We start from the raw sequence: 21909 nt of genomic DNA on the forward strand, positions 1-21909 counted from the left end.
GAGGCACATTTGTCCTTTTTTGTTTTTCTTCGGCAGAGTTACTGCAGCAGAGAGGCTCTCGTCTTTTCTCACGTTTGCCCTTGGTGCTGCTCCACTTGTTTTTGACAGCCCCCCTCTCTCTCTCTCTCTCTCTCTCTCTCTCTCTCTCTCCCCTGTCCCATTTGAACGCAACATGACTGTTACGCGCGGGCTCCCTGACTTTTACGCGCAACTTGTCCTCTGTCCTGTGTGTGTAAATACACAATAATGTGCTTTTTGGATTAAGAAAAAGATGGAGCATGCATGTGCAAGACTGGTTGGTGCAGTATAGGTTAGTGCTTCTTTGCTGCATTTTTGATCCCCCCCGCCCCGCCGCCCACTCAACTGCAATGTGAATTGGATCATCCCAGCCCAGGACACCAAAATCCAACTCTGTGCAATCACCCATGTCTAATTACACAGATTAGTATAGCCGTACACATTCTCAAGTCACTTTAAGACCGAAGTTCTGCTGCAATGATGGACAGTTAATGCAAATCAAGTCACCTAATTTGTGACTGTGAGAGGATATCGCGAAACTGGTCTCAACTGTCGCTCTAATCCGAGCATTACATGTCGCATCCCATTGGGAAGAGCTCGACGATGGGAAACGTTGCGGATGCCGGAAAATGCGTTGGATTAAATCTCAATTTATATCTATATTTTTCCTTTAGAGCATTGCAAGTCCTCCAAGGTTCATACTAGTAAAATGTGAGCTTTTTCTAACAGTTCCACATAGTGAGTCACATCACATGCTCTTGCGGGCAGGTTCCCCAATCAGAGGATTGGAATTGTTGCAAAATGTTTCAGATGAATGCTGAATGGGTAGCTAGGGAGATGTTGGCTATACATATGCATTGAAGTTTTGTGTGTGTGTGTGTGTGTGTGTGTGTGTGGGGGGGGGGGGGGGTTATGTAGAGTGCATTGCAGGTGTAGTCGTCATTTGGGTGTTTCATGTGTCCCAGCTCCAATCCGCCAGCGTCAAACGGCGATGTGACCCAGATGACTTACTACTCCACCCTCCCTGCGTTGTTCGCGTTTTTTTCCGACACAACAGAACCTTTTCGGTCCGGAGAGATGCAAATGACGCGAGGAGAGGCGACAGAGAGGAGGAGATGTTGGAGAGATACAAAGGGACAGATGAGAAGCAGAAGAGAGGGAATCGAGGGAGACAGGAGGAGAGAAGAAATACGGGCAATGAATCAAACAAATCAATGTCTTCGTTTGAGTCCCCATCCGCTCCTTCATTTTCATCCTGTGTTTTATCGTCGTCTTTCGCGTGGATTCACTGTAGCAGCACGTATACGCGCGCGCACACACGCTGGTGCTGGTATCTATGCTGGCTTTTCTGCTGCAGTAGACGCTGGAGAGAGGAGGGGGGAGCAGTGGAGAAAGAGAAAAGAGGTGCAGCGGGTGCTGGTGGTGTTGCTGGTGGTGGGTGGGGGGGTGGGAGCAGATAGGCAGAGCGAGAGGGAAATGGAGAAGCGGTGAGAGAGCGGAAACTGAGGGACATGGTGGGAAAATGGAGTGAAAGGTGGGAGAGCTCGTGAGGTAGGAAGAGGAGCGAAACAAGGGAGGACGCGGCACGCTTGATGTCGGGGGGGTGGGGGCTCGTCTTTGCATCTTCGATTATCTTTGAAGGCTCGGAGCCATCCAGTCTCCCCCCGAGTTCGGCTCCCCTGACTGTCTGCCAGCTTATCGATTGATATTTCATTGATTATATTCTTTTTGTGTGCGTGTGTTAGACATTCACATCACCTCTCAAGCAGCAGCTGCTTTTTTTGCAGGACTGCAACATGCATCCACGTTTCTCTTCAAGGAGCTGTTGTACTGTACAGTCCCATTTGCATTTGATGCCCTTATTATTCCACTCCCTGGTTTCCATACATTAGCCCACTTGATGCAGTTTTGCTGTTTTGAAAGTAAACCAGTGGCAACAAATGCTAATAAAATTACAAATTGGTCAAAGGTAGTAAATTTGTTACCCAAGTGAGGATAAGCGGTACAGAAAATGGATGGATCATGTATTGTTGACATTTTGGTCAGTAATCTTAACTAGAGATTTAGTTGCTAAACCGAGAAGAGGATGATAATGTTCATCCAGTAAGAAGGGGGAAAAAACAAACTTTTTTGTCATTATATTTCGATTAAACTACAAACAAAACTTTGCTTTTCAGTTTGATCGTGACACATGTTGGGTCTATTCTGACTGAATAAGTTATCAAATGCGGTTTCTTGTCTAATACGAGACTTGAGAAAGCAAAATAAAGTGACTTCTTCCAGATCACAATCGCTCCGATGGCACCACCAGTAAACATTCCATTTGACCAAGTGATTGAGAGTCTTTTAGTTTGAATGCGTTGAAGTGTTAGTCGAAAAAAGGTGTTGAGGTAAATTGCTTGGAAGGGAAAACGGAACTCAACCCAACCAAATATATCGGACACATCTGGAAGAAAATGTTGTCTACAAACGATGATGGAGGAGGCCCCGTCGTACTGCGAGTGGTGAGGGAAGAAATCTTTCATCATATGAGCCTAACAATCCACGCATTGTATTATTTGACCTTCGGAGCTCAAACGAGAATGCAAAACACGAGAGCAAAATAATCGAGCGGCTGCAGTCAGCTCGGCATTTGGCAAGTCAGTTTTATATAAACTTGTAGCTTACTTTTGAGGAGCAACACTAGATCCCCTCTGAAGGTCACAACGAGCACCGCAATGCTTTGCGTCCCTATTTGTATTGTGCTGTGTCGGAGCGCACATTGCTGCCATAAACACAAATTCGACCCCCCGACCGCCTCCGCTCGGACGCGCTGTCTGTCCCCTGATAGAAAACCACTGTGGTGGACAGAAACAAAAAAAAAACAAAAAGATGCATTGGCAGGTGAACAGCAAGACAAGGGGAAAGGCAAGATCACCTTGGAGAGGATTCTGTCAACACGGTTTGAGGGGAGAGAGTTTAAATACGTCCAGCTGTACTTTTAAATGTTTCCATGTTAACGAGGGATGGACATGCAAGGTATTACAATGTTCAAAAGATCGCATCGTTATCAAGCATAAACATGGACCAGGTTTTTAATTATATTCAATAAGAGTCAAATCAATTTGTTTTATCGAATAAAAGTAGGCGGCACGGTGGACGACCGGTTAGAGCGTCTGCCTCACAGTTCTGAGGACCGGGGTTCAATCCCCGGCCCCGCCTGTGTGGAGTTTGCATGTTCTCCCCGTGCCTGCGTGGGTTTTCTCGGGGCACTCCGGTTTCCCTCCCACATCCCAAAAAACATGCATGGTAGGTTGATTGACAACTCTAAATTGCCCGTAGGTGTGCATGTGAGTGCGAATGGTTGTTTGTTTATGTGTGCCCTGCGATTGGCTGCCGACCAGTTCAGGGTGTACCCCGCCTCCTGGCCGAAGATCGCTGGCATAGGCTCCAGCACGCCCGCGACCCTTGTGAGGAGAAGCGGCTCAGAAAATGGATGGATGGATGGATGAATAAAAGTAATAATGTTGTTTTGTATGAAATTAATGTAAAAAAGTATTTACAACATACATTTTATTCCATACTGAGAAACTGTGTAATGCAGGCATACATACAACATGGGTGACGTGTACATCAGCGAATGAGAGTGTAGTTAGGTGTCGTTAGCTGAGGTTAGGCATGTCTGCGCTTGAAGTCGCAGTAACATTAGTCCGGTCGGTCGGTTTTAAAACTATAAAAAGGTTTTGTGTTAATAATAAACACGGTTCAATGTATACACAGTTGACAAAATTCTAATCAAATTTTCTTCCCAATTATATATTTTAGCGTTGTTTGAAATGTTCGTTGTGGTTTCATATATTTGAACTTTCTGTGAATGGGATAAACATTGTGTGATCTTTATTGCTTTGTGGATCTACGCGTGCACCGCAGGTAAACAGCTCTTATGAACCTAAAACGCATGATCCCTCTTCAAACATTGCTCTCTCTCTCTCTCTCTCGCTCGCTCGCTCGTGGAAATGCACTCAAGCGTTGTGGAATTCAACACTGGGTACTCTGCTTGTATTTGCGCTTCCCAGCCGTACCTGTTGGAAAACCCCGGCTGAGAAGCCGACTTCCCACCCCCACACGTGCTCGTCTCCCTGTGGGCCACTTGTGAACATAGCAAAAGGGAAGGGAAAAAAAGAAGCTTTCATTTCTGTCTCGGCTGGCAAAATGATTACTTTGTTTTAGCGTGTAAGACAAGCTCAGATACTAAATCAATACAAAGTCGCCGTTCTTCACATTCATCACAGAAGATTACATTTGCTTGAGTTTCAGCAAAAACAAACAAAAAACAAAATCACAATTTTGAGGTACATGCTTTTGACGGGACAGCAATGATGGATAATTTAGTAGGAAACGTGCAACAACTTAAATTGTATTACTTGGTAACAGAGGTGGTGTTTGAGTAAAAAGTGGGTTGGGGGCTCCCCAGCCCCCCCATCCTGCCACCTCTGCTTGCTAATGTCTCCTTTTTCCTGTGATGAGCATGACTGTACCTAATATTAATTATAATACATAATACTAATATGTAATGTTAACTCAACATTACGACTACTAGTACTACTACTACATTGACGACTAATAAATACAAAAGTAACCCGAAAAGTTCATTTTTAAGTAGGTAATCACAGTAAAGTCTGTTCATTTTGGTGTAAAATCATATTATTATTATTATTATTATTATTATTATCAATCAATCAAACTTTTTGAGACCAAAACCAAAATTAGAAATGACCCTTTTAAATTGCAACAACACTATTTGCTAAAAATATTTTGGGTCCTGACTCAAATTTCTGTAAATGTTCTTTCATACAACATTTGTTTAATAGTTTAAAGCAATGCTTATCAAAGTGTGGTATTAATTTTTAAGAATCGTTTGTTTTTAAACCCTTATTCAGGTTACATTTTTTATTTCACATTTATGTGCAATACAATTTAATTAAATCATTATTAAATTGTTTATTCATATTCCTATATTTAAGCGCAGTGTTAAAGTTCAAACTGTGCACGATGTTATGATGGCTTACAATAATATTAAATGCACGTTGTAGGAATTTCACCTCCGTCACATTAATTTTTTTAAAAGAGCACATAGGCCTACTACACTACTGTATTTTAATGATGGTCATTACAGTACATTTTTTTTTAAGGTGTGATTTTATGTGAAAGGTTTGAGAACCCCGGGTCTAAAGTGTTGACATGACTGGAATGCTGCATGGACTGAGTTATTGCGGTCACGTAGCTGGTGAGGGGGGGGGGAAGCGCCAAAGTATCACAGTAGTTTTCAGACAGAAACTGCACGTCTCGCCATCACTCCAAATTCTGCTCGTGTCATCTTTATGTACTTTCCTCCTCTCCTCCTCTGCACCGAGATCAATTTAGTCTTGCTGGTTAAGTGCTGACTCAGCCTCCTGCTTCCAGTTAATTAGGACCATCTTCTTGGGACTTGGAGAAGCTACAGTTGATTACAGTGGTGGGAGTTGCGGTTCTCTAAATCTGCGGAGCACAAACTGGGGTCTGCGAGCCGTAGCTGTGGGGGGTCAGCAAAATCATTTGCAATTCATTATTTTGGATCCTCTCAAAAGATGCATACTGGCGCGTAAACCAATAACTCCGCCCTAATTTAGCAATTAAAAGCTGTGATATGATTGTCACGTCAAAGTCATTCAAAAGAAAGGAAATATAGATATTTTTCACGAACACATAAAGGCGTCATTTCCAGAATAAAACGTGTAATAATACGAGAATAAAGTTGTATTTTTCAAACTCACTTGTGGTTAAACTGACTTGAATACAGTGTTGCCTTGAGATACAACTGACCCTAATTCCGAGGTTTTCCAAGATACGAGCTGTCTTTTGGTTTGACTTACGAGGAAAAAATTGAGATACGCCGCTGCGTGGTGCCACTGAGCTCAGCTCACTTCACAGCAAGCAGCAGTTTGGCAGACAGCGAACATTTCTTCCAAAAACAGGTTTCAAGCTATTTATTACCACTCCCAGTTGAAGTTTATTATTAAACTAAAAAAAAATTGCATGTCGTGTATTTAAAACAACCACGTAGCCGTTTGCCTTTGTAAAGTCACATCCATCCATTTTCTGAGCCGCTTTTCCTCACTAGGGTCGCGGGCGTGCTGGAGCCTGTCCCAGCTGTCATCGGGCAGGAGGCGGGGTACACCCTGAACTGGTTCCCAACCAATCGCAGGACACATACAAACAGACAACCATTCGCACTCACAGTCACAGTCACAGTCACACCTACGGGCAATTTAGAGTCTCCAATTCGTGCATGTTTTTGGGATATGGGAGGAAACCGGAGTGCCCGGAGAAAACCCACGCAGGCACGGGGAGAACATGCAAACTCCACACAGGCGGGGCCGGGGATTGAACCCGGGTCCCCAGAACTGTGAGGCTGACGCTCTAATCAGTCGTCCACCGTGCCGCCTTTGTAAAGCCTGTTTAACTTAATGCTAACACAAAATCCAACTTTATTCTCATAAGATGGCAAAATGTCTACCCCGACAAAATATGTCTTGGTTTTTTTTCCAAAAAATAAATAAAACTTCTTTCCTACCAAAAAATATGAATTTCTGAAAACCTTATCACTTAAAAAAAAATAAAAATAAAATAAATTCCTATTGTATTTAGGGTTATGCTTGACTGATGTTTGGTGTAAGGGACGCAATCTGGTAAAAAAAAAAAAACAACCAAAAAAACTTTCCAACTAGAGACTATGTGCATTGACTGCTACACTAAAGTATGTCAACCAAACCTAAATTTGGTTCCATGGTGGCGTTCATGAATTATTCATGTGGAATATGCAGGCTACAGTGTAACTAAAGGACTTGAAGTGGCACAACACACATTTATCCACTTCCATTATGCATATCACTTTTGACCCTTTCAAACACCCGAGCGGGCATCCATCCTTCTCAGTACACTCACCTTTCCGCATTGGCCCCGTACTATGGAAGCGGAGCAGCCCATAAAGCATTCCGCTGAGGGCTCGCGTTTACGGCGCACGGATAAATCACCGCATTCGACACGCCTCCCCGTGTAACTCGTGAGGAGCGCCCTCACGCACACCCACGCACACATGCATGCCCGTTTACCAACTAAAAGTCTTTTAACCCACTCCCCAGATAATCATGTTTGTTCGACTTTTAGTTTTAAATTAACTGCTCAACAAATGCTACAATTATCCGATCTGATGATTGTTCATCCATGTACTCAGTCTTCAATCTACTCCAAAAAAAATCCAATCAGAATTATTAATCGATCCGGCTACATAAAACCAACCAATCGACTGCATATCAACTTAAATACACTCAAATTCTACGACTTAGTTGAATTTAAAATGGCGCGGTTTATGTATAAAATACACAACAATTTACTTCCCCACACTACTCAGAGGCTGTTCGAGATAAGAGAACGTTTTTATAATCTGAGAGGAACAGGGATATTTATTAAAAAAAAACATCTAAAACAAGAACAAATATAAAACAGATGTGTTATTATTTCCTTGTTTTGTTCTTGCTTTGTTTTGTTTTCCATTTTTCGCAGGTTTATCTTCTGTTAATTGTTTTGTTTTCTGTATATGTCCAATACGCAAATAGGGGGGTTGGGGGTGGGGGTAATGCGTTGTACTCTCTACAGACATTTCATTAGGTACATCTGCTAATGAATAACAATATAAACTGGATCTGCATCATTCGCATTTGAAAATTCTGCCTTGACACGATCAGAGCACTACACGTTTAACAATATTTAACAATAGAAACTTAGAAACAGCTCTCAGTATGGTGCAGTGCAATTCAACAACGCTGAAAACGTCATCAACAATCATTTAAATAATAATCCATTTTTCACTTTGTTTGTCGCTATATGAAACTGTGAGACTGTGTATCGCACTGTGCAGGTGTCCCTAATTTTGTGGCCGGTGATTGTATTTTATAGAATCGTTAATGATTGCTCTCTCCTGATTTATAAAGGTATTTGTTTTGCCTAAAAAAACAACAAAAAAACTAATGTACATAATAAATTGTGATATAATGTCACTCCAAGTCAAAACTCAAACGGAGTTAGTTGGCCATTTTGTACTGTAGTACAAGTGGCAAAACATGCTTGAAGATTGTGTGATTCAACGAGGAAAAACTTCGATTGGCCGCGTTCCCGCGTGGCCATCTGCTTCCTCTCGATTGCGCCTGCCGTCCAAGCGGTTGCGCGTGCGGCGTGCGCGCACCAATGACTCACCGCGCCGACCTGCATCCAATCTCGCGGTTATCAGTGGCGATGTCAGGCTTAACTCGCCCCGTTTGGGAATCATTAAGTGCACGGTCAGCGCTAAAGTGTCGAGCTTGCGCAGAGATGAGCGGGAAGTGGTGGGAAGTACCAATACTTCTAAAACTGTACTTTAATCTATTGTTCAAGTAGCTATACTTTACTTGAGTATTTATTTTTGGGATGTTTTACTTGCTCTCCCTACATTTGAAAATTGATCCGTACTTTCTACTCCTTACTTACTTACTCCTTACTGTCGATAGCGCTTATCCTCATTAGGGTCATTGTCTACAATTAACCGAACATGCACGTTCGGTTATTGTGACTACAACGTTATACAACATTATCCTTAAAATTACACTAAATGGCTTACAGACGGATTTTGAAAGCAAACCGCCAGCAAAAACATACAGAGGCAGTGAACGCGCTCTGTAACCTCTGCTAACAACCCAGGCTAAACTTAGCTCCTCCCCAACATGCAAAGATCTTCATCTCGCAGTCTAGATGGATCGCGTCAGCATACAGTACTTCCTTGACACCAATTACAGTGGTGCACAAATCTATGGCGTTTCCGACTTTAATTTTATTTTTGAGCCAAAATTTTAGGAAGAAACACATTTTAGATTAGCTACAACATCTCCCTAGCATCCAAAATCCCACTCGTACTTCCTTGACACCAATTACAGTGGTGCACAAATCTATGACGTTTCCGACTTTAATTTTATTTTTGAGCCAAAATTTTAGGAAGAAACACATTTTAGATTAGCTACAACATCTCCCTAGCATCCAAAATCCCACTCGTAATTTAAGATACCGGTAGATTTAACACCGATGGTTGTATAATTTTGACCAAGACTATTGATAAGTAGACAGTGATATACAATGATGTAGCAGTAATGACGAACTATACTGTAATACACCCTGTATGTACAGTGTATAAAAAACAAATATTGAAACTTGAAAGACAGTAGTCACATTCTGCAGCAACAGTATATTTATTATATGTGTTTTACTGCGCTATCAGACAGATTACAGACAAAGACAGGACCAAAAAAAAAAAAAAAAAAAGGCTTGTGAAGATGTCATAACCAAACTCACCTGGTGTGTGTCGGACATGATGACGGACGGGCGCAGAGCAGAGCGAGAGATGGCGCTAAAAAAGAGAAGGAGGGATTGGCTCACAAAGTGGGGGAGAGGGGGGGCGGGGGGGGGGGGGGTGAGTGTCTGCGTCGCAAGGACAAGTGCACATAATGTGCTGCAGTAATATGTGCTGAATGCAAAGCAGATGACAGAGGGAAAGGACACATGCAGCTCATTGTTACTATTTGTTTGTCCTCCTCACGAATGTTTGACAGGACTGCAGTGTAAATGCAATGGAGGGAGGAGGGGGCTTGTGAATACTGCAGCACTGATAAGACTGTGACGTTATACACGGGCGTGCGTGTTAAGCAGTTGAGTCATTCAGGAAATCTCTAAAAATGTGTTGTTGTGATTTCAATATAGCAGGTAGCAGTGTTTGGATATCAGCTGAATTTTTTTTCCCCTCATCAAATTTAGACATTGAGAGTAACGGAGAATAATTTACCATTATATTACTTTGTAACGAGTCCTATCTTTCCAGAAATATGAGCAAGTGAATCAGACCCTATCCATAATCTAGTGCTCTATATATTGAGTGCGCCGTTTTGTAAAACGGTTTACATGTGGATTCCAGTGGCAACCTGTGAAGCTTAAGGCAGTGCTAGAAAATAATGGTGGCTACAACAAATACGGACACTTTGGGTGCAATTCTGGCATTTTCACTTAGGGGTTCACTCACTTTTGTTGCCAGCGGTCTAGACATTAATGGCTTCGAGTTGAGTTCTTTTGAGGGGACAGTAAATTTACACTTTTATACGAGCTGTACATTGACTACTTTGTAGCAAAGTATCATTTCTTCGGTGTTGTAACATCTGTTTTCGTACCGTGAGACACCAGCACCTAATATATAATATATTGTGTCTCTCACACTATCCGGGTGCATTCTGTGATTTTGTGTACAAACAAACTGTAGACGTAAGGCAAAGCGATCTTGGCTGACTGTGGTGATTAGGGGAAAGGGGAAACGCCAGTGCCAACACAATCTGTCAGCAATATCATTCCAACAAACTAAGCGCAATCTAATTTGAGTTGAATGCGATAGATATTGCTTGGGTGAATGCTCCCTTCACGAAAACTGGGAATTCAGAACTTTCTTTAGTTGGGAGGTGAGCTAGGCCCTTAACTGTTTTGCCAGTCAACAGGACTACTCACATGAATGTACAATTATTCAAAAACTCAGCTTATACTGGCCCATCATGGTCAATAGCAATGTTTGTCTTTTGTGTTCATGTTTGAAGGGAATGTTTTGAGGTCTTTCCAACTTCCCAGCATTCTCAAATGCAGCATTAATTGAATTTGGCCCGGCAGTATTTTACGAACCTTACCAGTTCATACTCACATGAGGAAGTGTTACAATTGGGAGTTATAAATGAGTTAAAGCCACAGACATCATTCATAATTGAAAATGTGTGGGGAGGAGATGAATTCAGTGCACTTTTCTCAGGTTCACTGCTCGTCCACTCGGCACGCTATACGTCCTCAAGGAACCCGTCTTTTTGTTGTTGTTGACATTTTACTTTTATTTTGTAATCTCCTCTTGAGTTTACTGTAGTCTTCTGCATGTGCTATACTGGGATACACCAGCCGATGATGATGATGATGATGATATGATGATGATAACCCACCCCAAGGTTACACTCGAGCCGCAATCTGAGCCGCTACATTGAGAGTTTCCGAGCGATGGATGGCGCCGTTCGCCCCCGAAATAATTGAGGAATCATCCCGTCATCGTCCACCGTAAGGTGTGAACGCTCGCCATTACACATCGTCTAAATGTTCATTTGTCACGCCTCATTCACGATATGTCTTCTTACCAGGTAGTTTTTATGTTGGAGTATTTTTGTGTATGTTTGTGGTTGGAGGACCGTTCCTGTTGGACTAAATCAGAGGATGTCAAAGTCAGGCAGACATCTAGCGGAAGAGCAGTAAATTGTTGACTGCCCGTCACTATATGTCGCCGGCAGAGATAGTTCAACAAAGACACATTATTTGTTGTGAATCATTTTCAGAGCAATTCAATGAAATTGGATGATTGCCCACGTCACACAAAGATGGTGTGTTTTTAGAAGATGGTGGCGCGTGACTTTAAAAAGTGTAAATGCTTTTAAAAGCTCATGGAAGTAGTCTTGAAACAAACACTGTGTACGCTGCTTTTGTGGTGTTGTTTTTTTTGGTCCTTCTTGCAAGAAAATACCTAATCTTCAATCTTCCAATGCAGAGGCTAACGCAGCGGTTGCTATGGCGACCGAGAGCCAGGCAGGGGATGGTGATTGGTGGGGTGGGGGGGGGGCGGGGGGGCTTGCGGTGACGTGTGTAATACTGTAATGATAAAGCTCTTCTGGATGGTGCCGCAGTAAACACAACACCACAAGGGTCCCGTTAAGAACGAGCGTGGTGCACCGCACAAATCAGCGGCGACCATCTCGACGCGGATATATCGCATACCCCCCGGCCTCTCCAACACCTCCCGTTTGTTGTCCTCTCTCCTCATTGCGAGGAGCACGCCATTGTCTTCTTTCTCCGTCCCCTTCCCCTCCATTCTTTCACTTCCGCCGTCCCAACACAATCGACGCTCCATGCCCTTCCTCTTCACTCTCTCTCTTTTTCCTCTCTCTGACTCTCACCCTTTTCAATTTATGTTGATGATCTCTCTGAATCTAATTTGAGAGTCTGGCGAGCGAGGGAGACTCCATCGGGCCTTGAAGGTCATTCTGGCTGCAGGTGTCGCACGCGCTGGGCTTTACTATAGAGAATCGAGCGCATTATAGGCTTCACCTCGCCTGTATTACGGTGCACCACCGCATCGTACGTTCACAGCGGGGATGCACACGGTGGGGGGGAGATAAATAAGTATGACAGATTGCAACTCCTCCTTTTTATCGCCGTCGTCCAGCTCTTTCTTTTCAATGCGGCACTTCAATGTGTGCGTGCGCTTGTGTGTGCGCGGTGTCCGCTCGACCGTCGTTTTGTCTCGCTCGCGTTCTGAGTTTTGTCCAGGAGACGACTCGTGTCGGTCGCCTACGTGAGCTCGAAGCCACAAACACCTGCATGCGTGCACGCGGGTGGGTTTCGTCCACTCGCCGGCTGCAACGTTTCGTATATGTGCGCAATGTAATCACATTCAAGTCCGTTTCTACCAGTGGTTGTTGAACTGCATATGTTTTTAATGTTAATGTTTTTTTTAATGTTTTGTCCTTTTAATGTAGCACAGTAGTGGCTGGTTTGTGATTCTGGTGTTCTTGTGTGATCGTTTGTTTATGGGGGCTGATGTGGTCCTGCATCGGGTGCTCCGTAGCCTCCTGCCCGAGGGTAGCGGAGATCACTGTACTTTGTTGATACACCTTTGACAGCAATTATAGCCTCAGGTTTTATTGAATATGATGCCCCAAGCGTGGCACAGCTATCTTTGGGCAGTTTAGGTACCCTTCCCTAGATCTGTGCCTGTCACGGAGGTTTACGGACTGTTCCTTTGGTTTCATGCTTGGTTTGTGCTCTGACATGTACTGTCAACTGTGGGAAATGATATAGACAGGAGTATGCCTTTCCAAATCTTGTCGAATCAACTGAATTTACCCCATGTTTATTATATTGCAGTAAGTAAGTTTAAATACCAAAAAAAAAAAAAATTAAACCAAACCACTGCAAAATTAACAAAAATATTTTCATTTTGTAGTGGTTTAGTTTCAATTTTTTTTTTCAGAGCTGTACATAAATATAATAAATGACTGATGTTGCTTTGCATTTTCCCAGCATGATGTAAAAAAGGAAACCCGTGTACGCCATTTTGGCTTGCTACAGTGTATTCATGCTGCGCTGTTCAAATTAGATCAAAAGCAACGCATCGAATTTTCTACTCCTCTTTGCTCAAAAAAATAAATAAATAAAATCATTAGGAAACGGTGATGTTCATCAAAGCAGCTGTGGCACGATCTTTTGAATGCATGTGGGATAGGTGACTTTTTCCGATGTTAAGATCTCATATGGAGCTCATATATCTCAGTTGGATATTGTTTGGTTGGTCTTATAAACTTCATTCGTGTCAATCCACATGGCCTGAGCAAACATGTCAGATGACAAAAACCACACAGTGGCTCCTCGGCTAACAACAGAGTTCAGCACATATCGCAAAAAATAAATAAATTATCTGGTTAAACAAGCCCTAGGAACAGTTAACATACAAAGTGCGGTCAACTTAAAATGTTGGCTTCATCTACATTTCATAACTTTCAACTTTCTCCTTCATGCATCTCCACGCGAGCATCGTCTGGTCTCCCTCCCACCTGTCCACCCCCTCCTGTGCCTCCACCTGCGTAGCCTACATACTGTAGATGACGCTACTGTAGCCTTGCCACTATGTTCTCTTTTGTGTGTTACTGTAGCTTGGCCGCAGTTTTTCTCCTTTGTGCGCGCGTTGAGCCTGCTCTCCTGAGAATTCGGTGGGATTTGGTACAAAAAGTAATGCTCTGTAATTAGCAGAAAGCTGTGTTATTTTGGGCGTTACTTGAAAAGGCTTTGTTTTATTTTACTGTATATTAATAGCATTCGTGGTGGCGTTGCAGTAAGAGTTTATTCAAACGCAATAACGCTCACATTGCAGCTCAACTGCTTAACTTTTTGTGCAATTTTCTACTAAATTTGGATTTACTTTGTAACACTGACCAATGACTGAGTCAACTACAACTACTACCACAACAACAACTACAAATCTGGGCAAGACGACACAGTCAGACTGTGCAGGAAGGTGGGACTTGGAATTCATGATGACTAAAGTTGCAGTACAGAGATACTTGAAATTATTTCATAAAGAATGGGCAGTAAAAGAAAAGAAAGTGAAGTCTCAGATTATTAAAAAATCCTGTCTGGAGTTTTTTTTTAAATTTTATTTTTTTATAAGAAGTTCAGCAATTCCTAATCACTGTGACTGTGAGAGATCATCAGTGTTGCCATGGGAAATGATCACTTAATTGGTCCTGAAATTATTATTTATTGACTACAAATAATGTATCTTTGTTCATCTACCTATCTATGCCAGTGACGTTGAGTGACACCTCTTGACATTTTCACTTAGGGGTGGACTCACTTAACAGTGAATTTACATTGTTACATAAACTGTAGACTGTACTTGACACTGTAGCAAAGCGTTGTCCCATGAAAAGATATAATCACATATTTCTAAAAGATGTAATGGGTGTACTCACTTTTGTGAGATACAATATATACTGTGCCATGGGTGTTGAGCGGAATCCTGGCATCTCCAAAATCACTACTTCTCAGGAAAAAAAAACAAAAAATACTGCATTATTAATGTTGGTATTATAAGTTATATTGCTGCCTTTAGTACATCACAAAAACAAACGACTACATCTTGCCCCAGAACTTTTTCTCAAATGCCTTAGAGCCGCAAGTGATGCAATAAATAAAACGATGAGCTGACAAACCAGTTCAATAGGCGGAAATCAATCTGCACGCGTCTAACTTCGTGGCTGACCAGTTCCTTCTACACTGAAGCATTTTTTTTTCTCTCTCTCAACACACCGGGCTTCTGCAAATTTTTCTATCCCAACTTTTCACACTATAAAAACATCCGACTTTCAATCTTGAGGCGACATAATGCCGCTCGGCATCCGCAGAGCGAGGGAAGAGGCGCATTTGTCTTTTCTCAGACAGCTGAGCGTTCAGGAGAGTTAATACATTTGTTCTCAAGCTATTTTCAACACGTTGAACCAGTCAGTAATGCATAAAAACAACAGACAATATGGGGACACACCAACAGTGTTGATTTGTTAAAAGAATGTATGACTAATGAAGTAAATGAAATGAAATTGACCATATTCGGGCATACCGCCCGACAGCGACGATATATAAGTTTTTGTTTTTCTAACGTGAAATATGTACCGTGGCTCTACAAAGTTTGGGGAACTCTCTTTTCGGACCCAAAAAGTTGCAGAAGTGGGGCAAAGAGGACGATTTAATACAATTTCTTGTGCTATTTGTGCCAAGATGATACGCGGCAGTACGGTTTACATCACACACGCCATTATAAGAAATAAGAGTATAGCACTTCAGGTTAATACTCCTTATTCGTTTCCTTCTGCTTGCCCACATTTGTACGTGTGCAATTCCCAGCCAATGAGGAAGCGTAATGAGCAGGTCCCGCTGGTGCTATCTTGCTTCCCCGAGACACACCGGCATGCGGGTAGTGGTAGGAGGAGGGTGATTGAGAAGCTGTGTGTGTGCGTGTGTGTGCACGCGTGCGTATTTGGGCGATAGAGGGGGAGAGCATTGCAGCAATATGAGAAAGTAGGTCAGACATAGCAGAGGAGAAAAGAGGTACAGGAAAGAGATGGAGAGGGAAAAGGAAGCAGAATTCTTTGGGTTACAGAAGTGGAGTATTGTGGTGTACTTGAACTAATGTGTGCATGAATGCAGCCCTTTTGCTGCCTCTATAATGGACTCCTCCACACGCCCCTGCAGGCCACGCTTACCGGACATCTACCGACTCTCCTGGCGTGTCGCCTCTTTTTTTGGGGGGTCTGAACGTTAGCTCATGTGTTCTATAGATAAATGTCTATTAGCTTTTCTAGTAATACAATTGAAATCGCTTATGTCTCTTTGAAGGAAGTTTGCTTTGGATGTTACATAAGTGCACATTGTCAAAAATACACAGTGGCACGCACAATACACTAAGGGCACTCAGGCCCCTTATATATATGGGCTCCACTCAAGTATGAATTACCTTTCTCTTTTTGCTCTTTGGGCCATGTCTGTGTTTTATTATTTATTTGATGAAGCACAAAGTATACTGCGTCTATAAATACACACTGCGGCCCCGCTGGAACGGACTGCACCAGGGAAAGATTGCGCGGTAATCGCGCACACAATGGAATTGATTCATTGACAATTGCTTCAGTACATAGAATAAAACGTGCACTCGCAGTTTACACAGAAAACTGCCTTCATGAGTAATGGGGGAAGTCTCCATGCTTGGGGAGAAAAAAAAAAAACTCTCTGGGAGGGAAAAGATCTTTATAGGGGTTCAACTGTGCTAATAAAACACGGTGGGGGAAATGCAGTCAAACAACGTAGCATCTTTTACATTTCACTCCATTAAACATGTGTGTCTATAGTTTATGGACTTAATGTGTTTTTACTTGAAAATGTTCTGAACAATAATACATATAGTAAGATTAGGAGTTATTCTACCTCTTTTCTCTCTCGCTCTCTAATTTCTTATCCTGTTTCATAAACTCCACCCGGACACCCTAACTCAGGCAACACCTGCGATCTAATTAAATTAAAGTCCAGAGATTTGACTTATCTCCTGGACAAGTTTAGAGTTGAATGCAATATATGCAGACGTCAAGTGAACTGAGACAGCCCACTATCTACAGGGTACAATGTGTGTAATATAAACTGTGTAAAGATGAGAAAAATCATGATGATTGTATTATGATATTTAGCAAAGGGAACCTATCGTCCCGTTAGTCACTGAAAAATTCACCGCCCTCCGTTTAGGGCTTTTGGCACCATTTTTGTAGTCTTTCAGTAAAGCTAAGATGCCACAAGATGGCGCCAAAGTCCTGGATAATAGGAAAGTAGTTGGTTATTGGTATTTCCATTCATTTCAATGCGAACAGACGATTTGAGATAAGAGCCTGGTCGCACTATGAATGAAACTCATATCTAAAGGCACCACTGTCTAAACATTTTTCAATGTGTTCTTTTTCGCTCTTTGCAGCAGGGCTCATTAATTATCCTCACTTGCAATTAACTCCTCGTTGGTTTCTCTTCTCTGTTCCCTCCCAGTATGTGGCGTTTGGCTCCCTATTCTTCATCCTCATCTCCATCTCCACTTTCTGCATGGAGACGCACGAGGCCTTCAACACCATCCTCAACAAGACCGAGAACGTGACGGTGGGCAACGTCACGCGCGAGGAGATCGTCTACGAGGTGGTGACTGACAGCTGGCTGACATACGTGGAGGGCGTGTGCGTCATCTGGTTCACCATCGAGGTCCTTCTGCGAGTCATCTTCTGCCCCGACAAGGTCGAGTTCTTCAAAAGCACGCTCAACATCATCGACTTTGTGGCCATCCTGCCCTTCTATCTGGAAGTGGGCTTGAGCGGTCTTTCCTCCAAAGCCGCCAAGGACGTCCTGGGATTCCTCCGCGTCGTGCGATTCGTCCGCATCCTCCGAATCTTCAAGCTGACCCGTCACTTTGTGGGCCTGCGAGTCCTCGGCCACACCCTCCGTGCTAGCACCAACGAATTCCTCCTGCTCATCATCTTCTTAGCCCTCGGCGTCCTCATCTTCGCCACGATGATTTACTACGCCGAGAGAATCGGCGCGCACCCGGACGACCCGGCGGCGAACGCCCACACCAACTTCAAGAATATCCCCATCGGTTTCTGGTGGGCCGTGGTGACCATGACCACGTTGGGCTACGGAGATATGTACCCGGAGACGTGGTCGGGGATGCTGGTGGGGGCTCTGTGCGCCTTGGCCGGCGTGCTGACCATCGCTATGCCCGTTCCCGTCATCGTCAACAACTTCGGCATGTACTACTCTCTGGCCATGGCCAAACAAAAGTTGCCCAAAAAGAAGAACAAACACATACCGAGAGCACCTCAGCCGGGCTCTCCCAACTACTGCAAGCCGGATGCCCTGGCCATGGCTACGGCCTCACCGCAAAGACTCTTGGGAAATGTCCTAGGTGGAGTGATGGGCTCCGGAGGCCTCGGGGGCGACTGCCCCCTCGCCCAAGAAGAAATTATAGAGATCAACAGAGGTGAGCTGTTTCATTAACTTCTCGGACTGTTCTGCCGATTTGCGGATCTCCGGTGCAACTGACGTGGCTAACGTGTTAACAGGCAGGGAACAGGGCGATGTGGGTTGGAGGAGTTAAAACTGGGGTTGCCAAAGCAAGGCACGTTCTTGGGTCGTCCTGGGGTTTTTCCACGCCGCGACAATGAGGCGCTCTAAAGAGGCTGAGACAGACCGAAGCCCTGGTCCACTCACTGGCTTTCAAGTCAGGCTAGTTTTTTTACTTTTTTATTCCCCCCCCCCCCTTTTTTTTTTTAAATTTAACAAATACAATACAAAAATAGAAATAATTAATAATGTTAAATAATAATTAATAATAATAATGTAAAATCTTCTCGATACACATTGTAACTGTAATGTTTTTTTTTTTTTTTTAAATCTCACTCGGCCCATCTGTCCATTTTCAAAATCAATTGTGATCATTGAGCACAAACGTTTGCCCACTCAAGAGGTGGGCGTGTCATCAAGATGTGATTCATCGTAGATTCTACATCCACCCTGGAGAAATCAGCAGGCTCTTCAGAACTCGTGTAATTTATTATCAACCGCTTGCCTTCAGGCACCCATCTGCCAGCTTGGAGCAAACAAACAATATATAATGGCAGGGGGAGAGTGAACTCAATTATCTATTAAAACGGCTTAATGCCTTTCAAATTGCGCTGACTTGGCATATTTTCTCTGTGATGTCACCAATAAAACCATGAAGGGAGGTAATTTGGCTCTCGTTTTGCTTTTTACGTCTGTGCACCTTTAATGCATCACGTCGATCATCAGGGAGCTCAAAAATATTGCCCTCGTCGGCAGTTTTACGACATTTCGTCTGCGCTGCCTTCCTGCACTTCATCAAAAAAAAAAAAAAATCTCGTTTCCCGATTCATTAGCTATTTAGGCAGGATGTTGGGATTTGTCTACATTTGACTGATTTCCCCTTTTCACGACTACAACTAGGCTCCCCCGACTGTTCCGCAGACTAATTCACTATTTCGGCACTACGGCCACTTGGGTGACACTTTATCCAGTTTACCAGCTTCCACAGGACTTAAAGCTGCTATTCTAAGGTCAACCTACTACATATCTTTGCATTAAACGTTTGTTAACATTCTAAATGTAGATGTGGTTTGGCACAACGAGGAGCTGTCAGGGACATTATGTAGGATTACCTTTCAAACACAAACAACTGAAATCCTCACACGTGTCATACTAAAATGCTGCCATTTAATACTGCACATGCTGAAATATTTCCATATGAAATATTGTAATATGTGTTTCACTAATGTAAATTTCAGTGTTTCAGTAACTCTAACCCTAACCCTTTATGCGAGCAAGAGCATTTCAGTTGTGTGTGAAGAGTGTTTCAGTAGTTCCTGTGACAAATAATCCTGAATATTCCTCTTACTGTACTTTCATTGTTTGATTCATTTAATAATCTTATTATTATTGTGTGATAACATAAAAAAAAAAAAAAACTGCTGACATGTACTAGAAAATGTAGCGTAATGTATTTTCCGCATCAGCGTCACGGTTGCCGTACCCACACCGCCGTTCCTTGCGCAGATTCCAAGCAGAACGGTGACGCGGCCTCGGCCGCGTTGGCCAACGAAGACTGCCCCACCATCGACCAGGTGCTCAGCCCGGACGAGAGGAGCCCCATCGGGCGGGGTCCGACCCGGGAACGCTACCAGCAGGACCGCGCCTGCTTCCTGCTTAACACCAGGGAATTCCGAGCCACAGATGGGAACGTGCGGAAAGGTACGTCCGGAAACCGCTGACGCAAACATGTTGTTTACATTGAGGAAACATTTAGAAGGGATGCTTCAGCCAGGAAGACGCAGTATTTGGCTCCCATCGCATACTCACATGCACACTCAGCTCTTGTGCTCTGCTGTTGTTTGTTAGCGCCTCTTTACATCCATGTTGTCCGTGCGTCATCAGCGCTTGGTTTGATTACTTGTGTCTGACCTCGAAAGCTTCTGTGCGTCTCCTTGATTTGATTGCTTTGTTTCTGGTCTGACCTGCTCCATCTGTCCACGGTGTCTGTGCGTTGGGTTTGTACGTACTGTGGCGTCCATCCATGCTCATAAAACAGTCTTTCTCTGTCTTCTGGACTCAGACAGTTGACCATGCATTAATTTTCTTCTCGTCACTTCTGTTTCTCTCTCTCTCTCTCTCTCTCTCTCTCTCTCTCTCTCTCTTTCCTGCCTCCTCTTATTGTCTTTTTTAATTTTGCCCTTTATTTTGTCATTTTACCCGAACCCTAACCTTCCTCCGCATTTCCCTTCCTCCTTCCCCCTGGGATAAATTCATGCCCCCCATATTCCATCCCCTTATCTCCTTTGTGCCATATCAAACCCCCACCCAAACCCTCCCTTCCCCTTTTCATTTTTACCATCATATGCATCATCTTTGTGCTCAACCTAACACCTTCTTCCATCCATCCATCCATCCATCCATCCACTCATCGCAATCAAACCACCGCTGCCGCCAACCTGCACCCGAACACTCCCTCACGCTCCCTCCAAACTTTTCAACACCCCCCTTGTTGACAACAAACTAGAGGCAGCAGCCCTGGCACCCAGCCCAGACTCCCCTCTGACTGAGGATTGGTATAAGATGGAAGGGTCTCTGTTACAGCAGGACCTCAATGCAAACTCCACCGCCTCCTGGATCAAACCATAGACCAGAGGTAACAATGCAAAATAAAACCAAAATAAAAGCAATAAGTACAAAGGGTAAAAGTAAAAGAGCGCTAGCTTACAGGTTTGGCTTCAAGTGTCCATGAAAACTCCCATCTGGCTCTTCATCATGTAGCACGCTATTGCAGCAGCACAGCACCACTTGAATACAAAATGCACACTTGCAATCACACGAACACACTCACTAGTTTTGTCTGTGAATTCACTGGTTACGAGATGCAAACACCCCCCCCCCCCCCCACCCCCCCACCCCCTCCCCGTTTCTGCAAATGTGCAGCCTCTTGAGCTGAGGTTAGGGTGCACTCACACTGCTGGCTGGTATTGTTCACCGTATGAAACCTAACCTCAGTCCAATCTCATAGCTGCTTTGCTCTCCTTATGAACTGCACCGAAACAGTACGGCCATTCTGTTTTGTTTGTTTTTTTTTTAAACATAATACAGCACCGGTTTGTGATCATGTGTCCGTCTATGTCTAAAGCTTCAAATATGCATGCTGTCATGCATGGGCGTAGTTGACAGAGGGGAAGGGGGGTGTGGGTGGTGGGGACACGTCCACTTTCCAAACACTTAGTGGTTAGTGTTTGAATGTCTCGAAATTGGTAAGAAAATTAGTTCGCTTTCATGGAGGACGAAGTCAATTAGAAAGTATTCACATTTGACAGGCTAAAATACTCGTATGTTCAATTTTTCTTCACTTCGCTTCTGTTTTTTTTTTGTCCAAAAAGCTTGCTACCAAAAACAATATTATATAGTGCTACCTTCACCCAAATTAAGCTTTTTTTCAAGGTATGAGTTGCCGCTTGGCTGATGTCTTTGTTTTTTCTCTTTTTTTGTCTTGAGTTATGAACAAAAAAAAGAATCATGAGCGCTAGATGGTGGCAGTGCTCGTTCAACCTGTTAATTGTCACTCCCAGTTGAAGTTGACTGTAAATCTAA

General features: G+C 43.4%; 1 protein-coding gene across 4 annotated transcripts in view; it reads left to right on the forward strand.

Annotated features, from left to right (window-relative positions):
- kcnc3b (potassium voltage-gated channel, Shaw-related subfamily, member 3b) overlaps positions 1–21909 on the forward strand; it is a 45981-nt gene that overhangs the window by 10463 nt on the left and 13609 nt on the right. For 2 of the 4 annotated variants that reach the window (XM_061706382.1, XM_061706384.1), the window contains exons 3-5: positions 17263–18244; positions 19834–20028; positions 20834–20962. In XM_061706382.1, coding sequence (XP_061562366.1) covers positions 17263–18244; positions 19834–20028; positions 20834–20955 — 1299 coding nt within the window. In that variant the 3' untranslated portion in view covers positions 20956–20962. Of the gene's footprint in view, positions 1–17262; positions 18245–19833; positions 20029–20833; positions 21198–21909 lie in introns of those variants that run through there. The other 2 variants (XM_061706383.1, XM_061706385.1) reach the window with 2 other exon arrangements.

This window comes from Phycodurus eques, chromosome 19 (genome assembly GCF_024500275.1).
Source record: "Phycodurus eques isolate BA_2022a chromosome 19, UOR_Pequ_1.1, whole genome shotgun sequence".
In the NCBI taxonomy this organism is placed as follows: domain Eukaryota; kingdom Metazoa; phylum Chordata; class Actinopteri; order Syngnathiformes; family Syngnathidae; genus Phycodurus; species Phycodurus eques.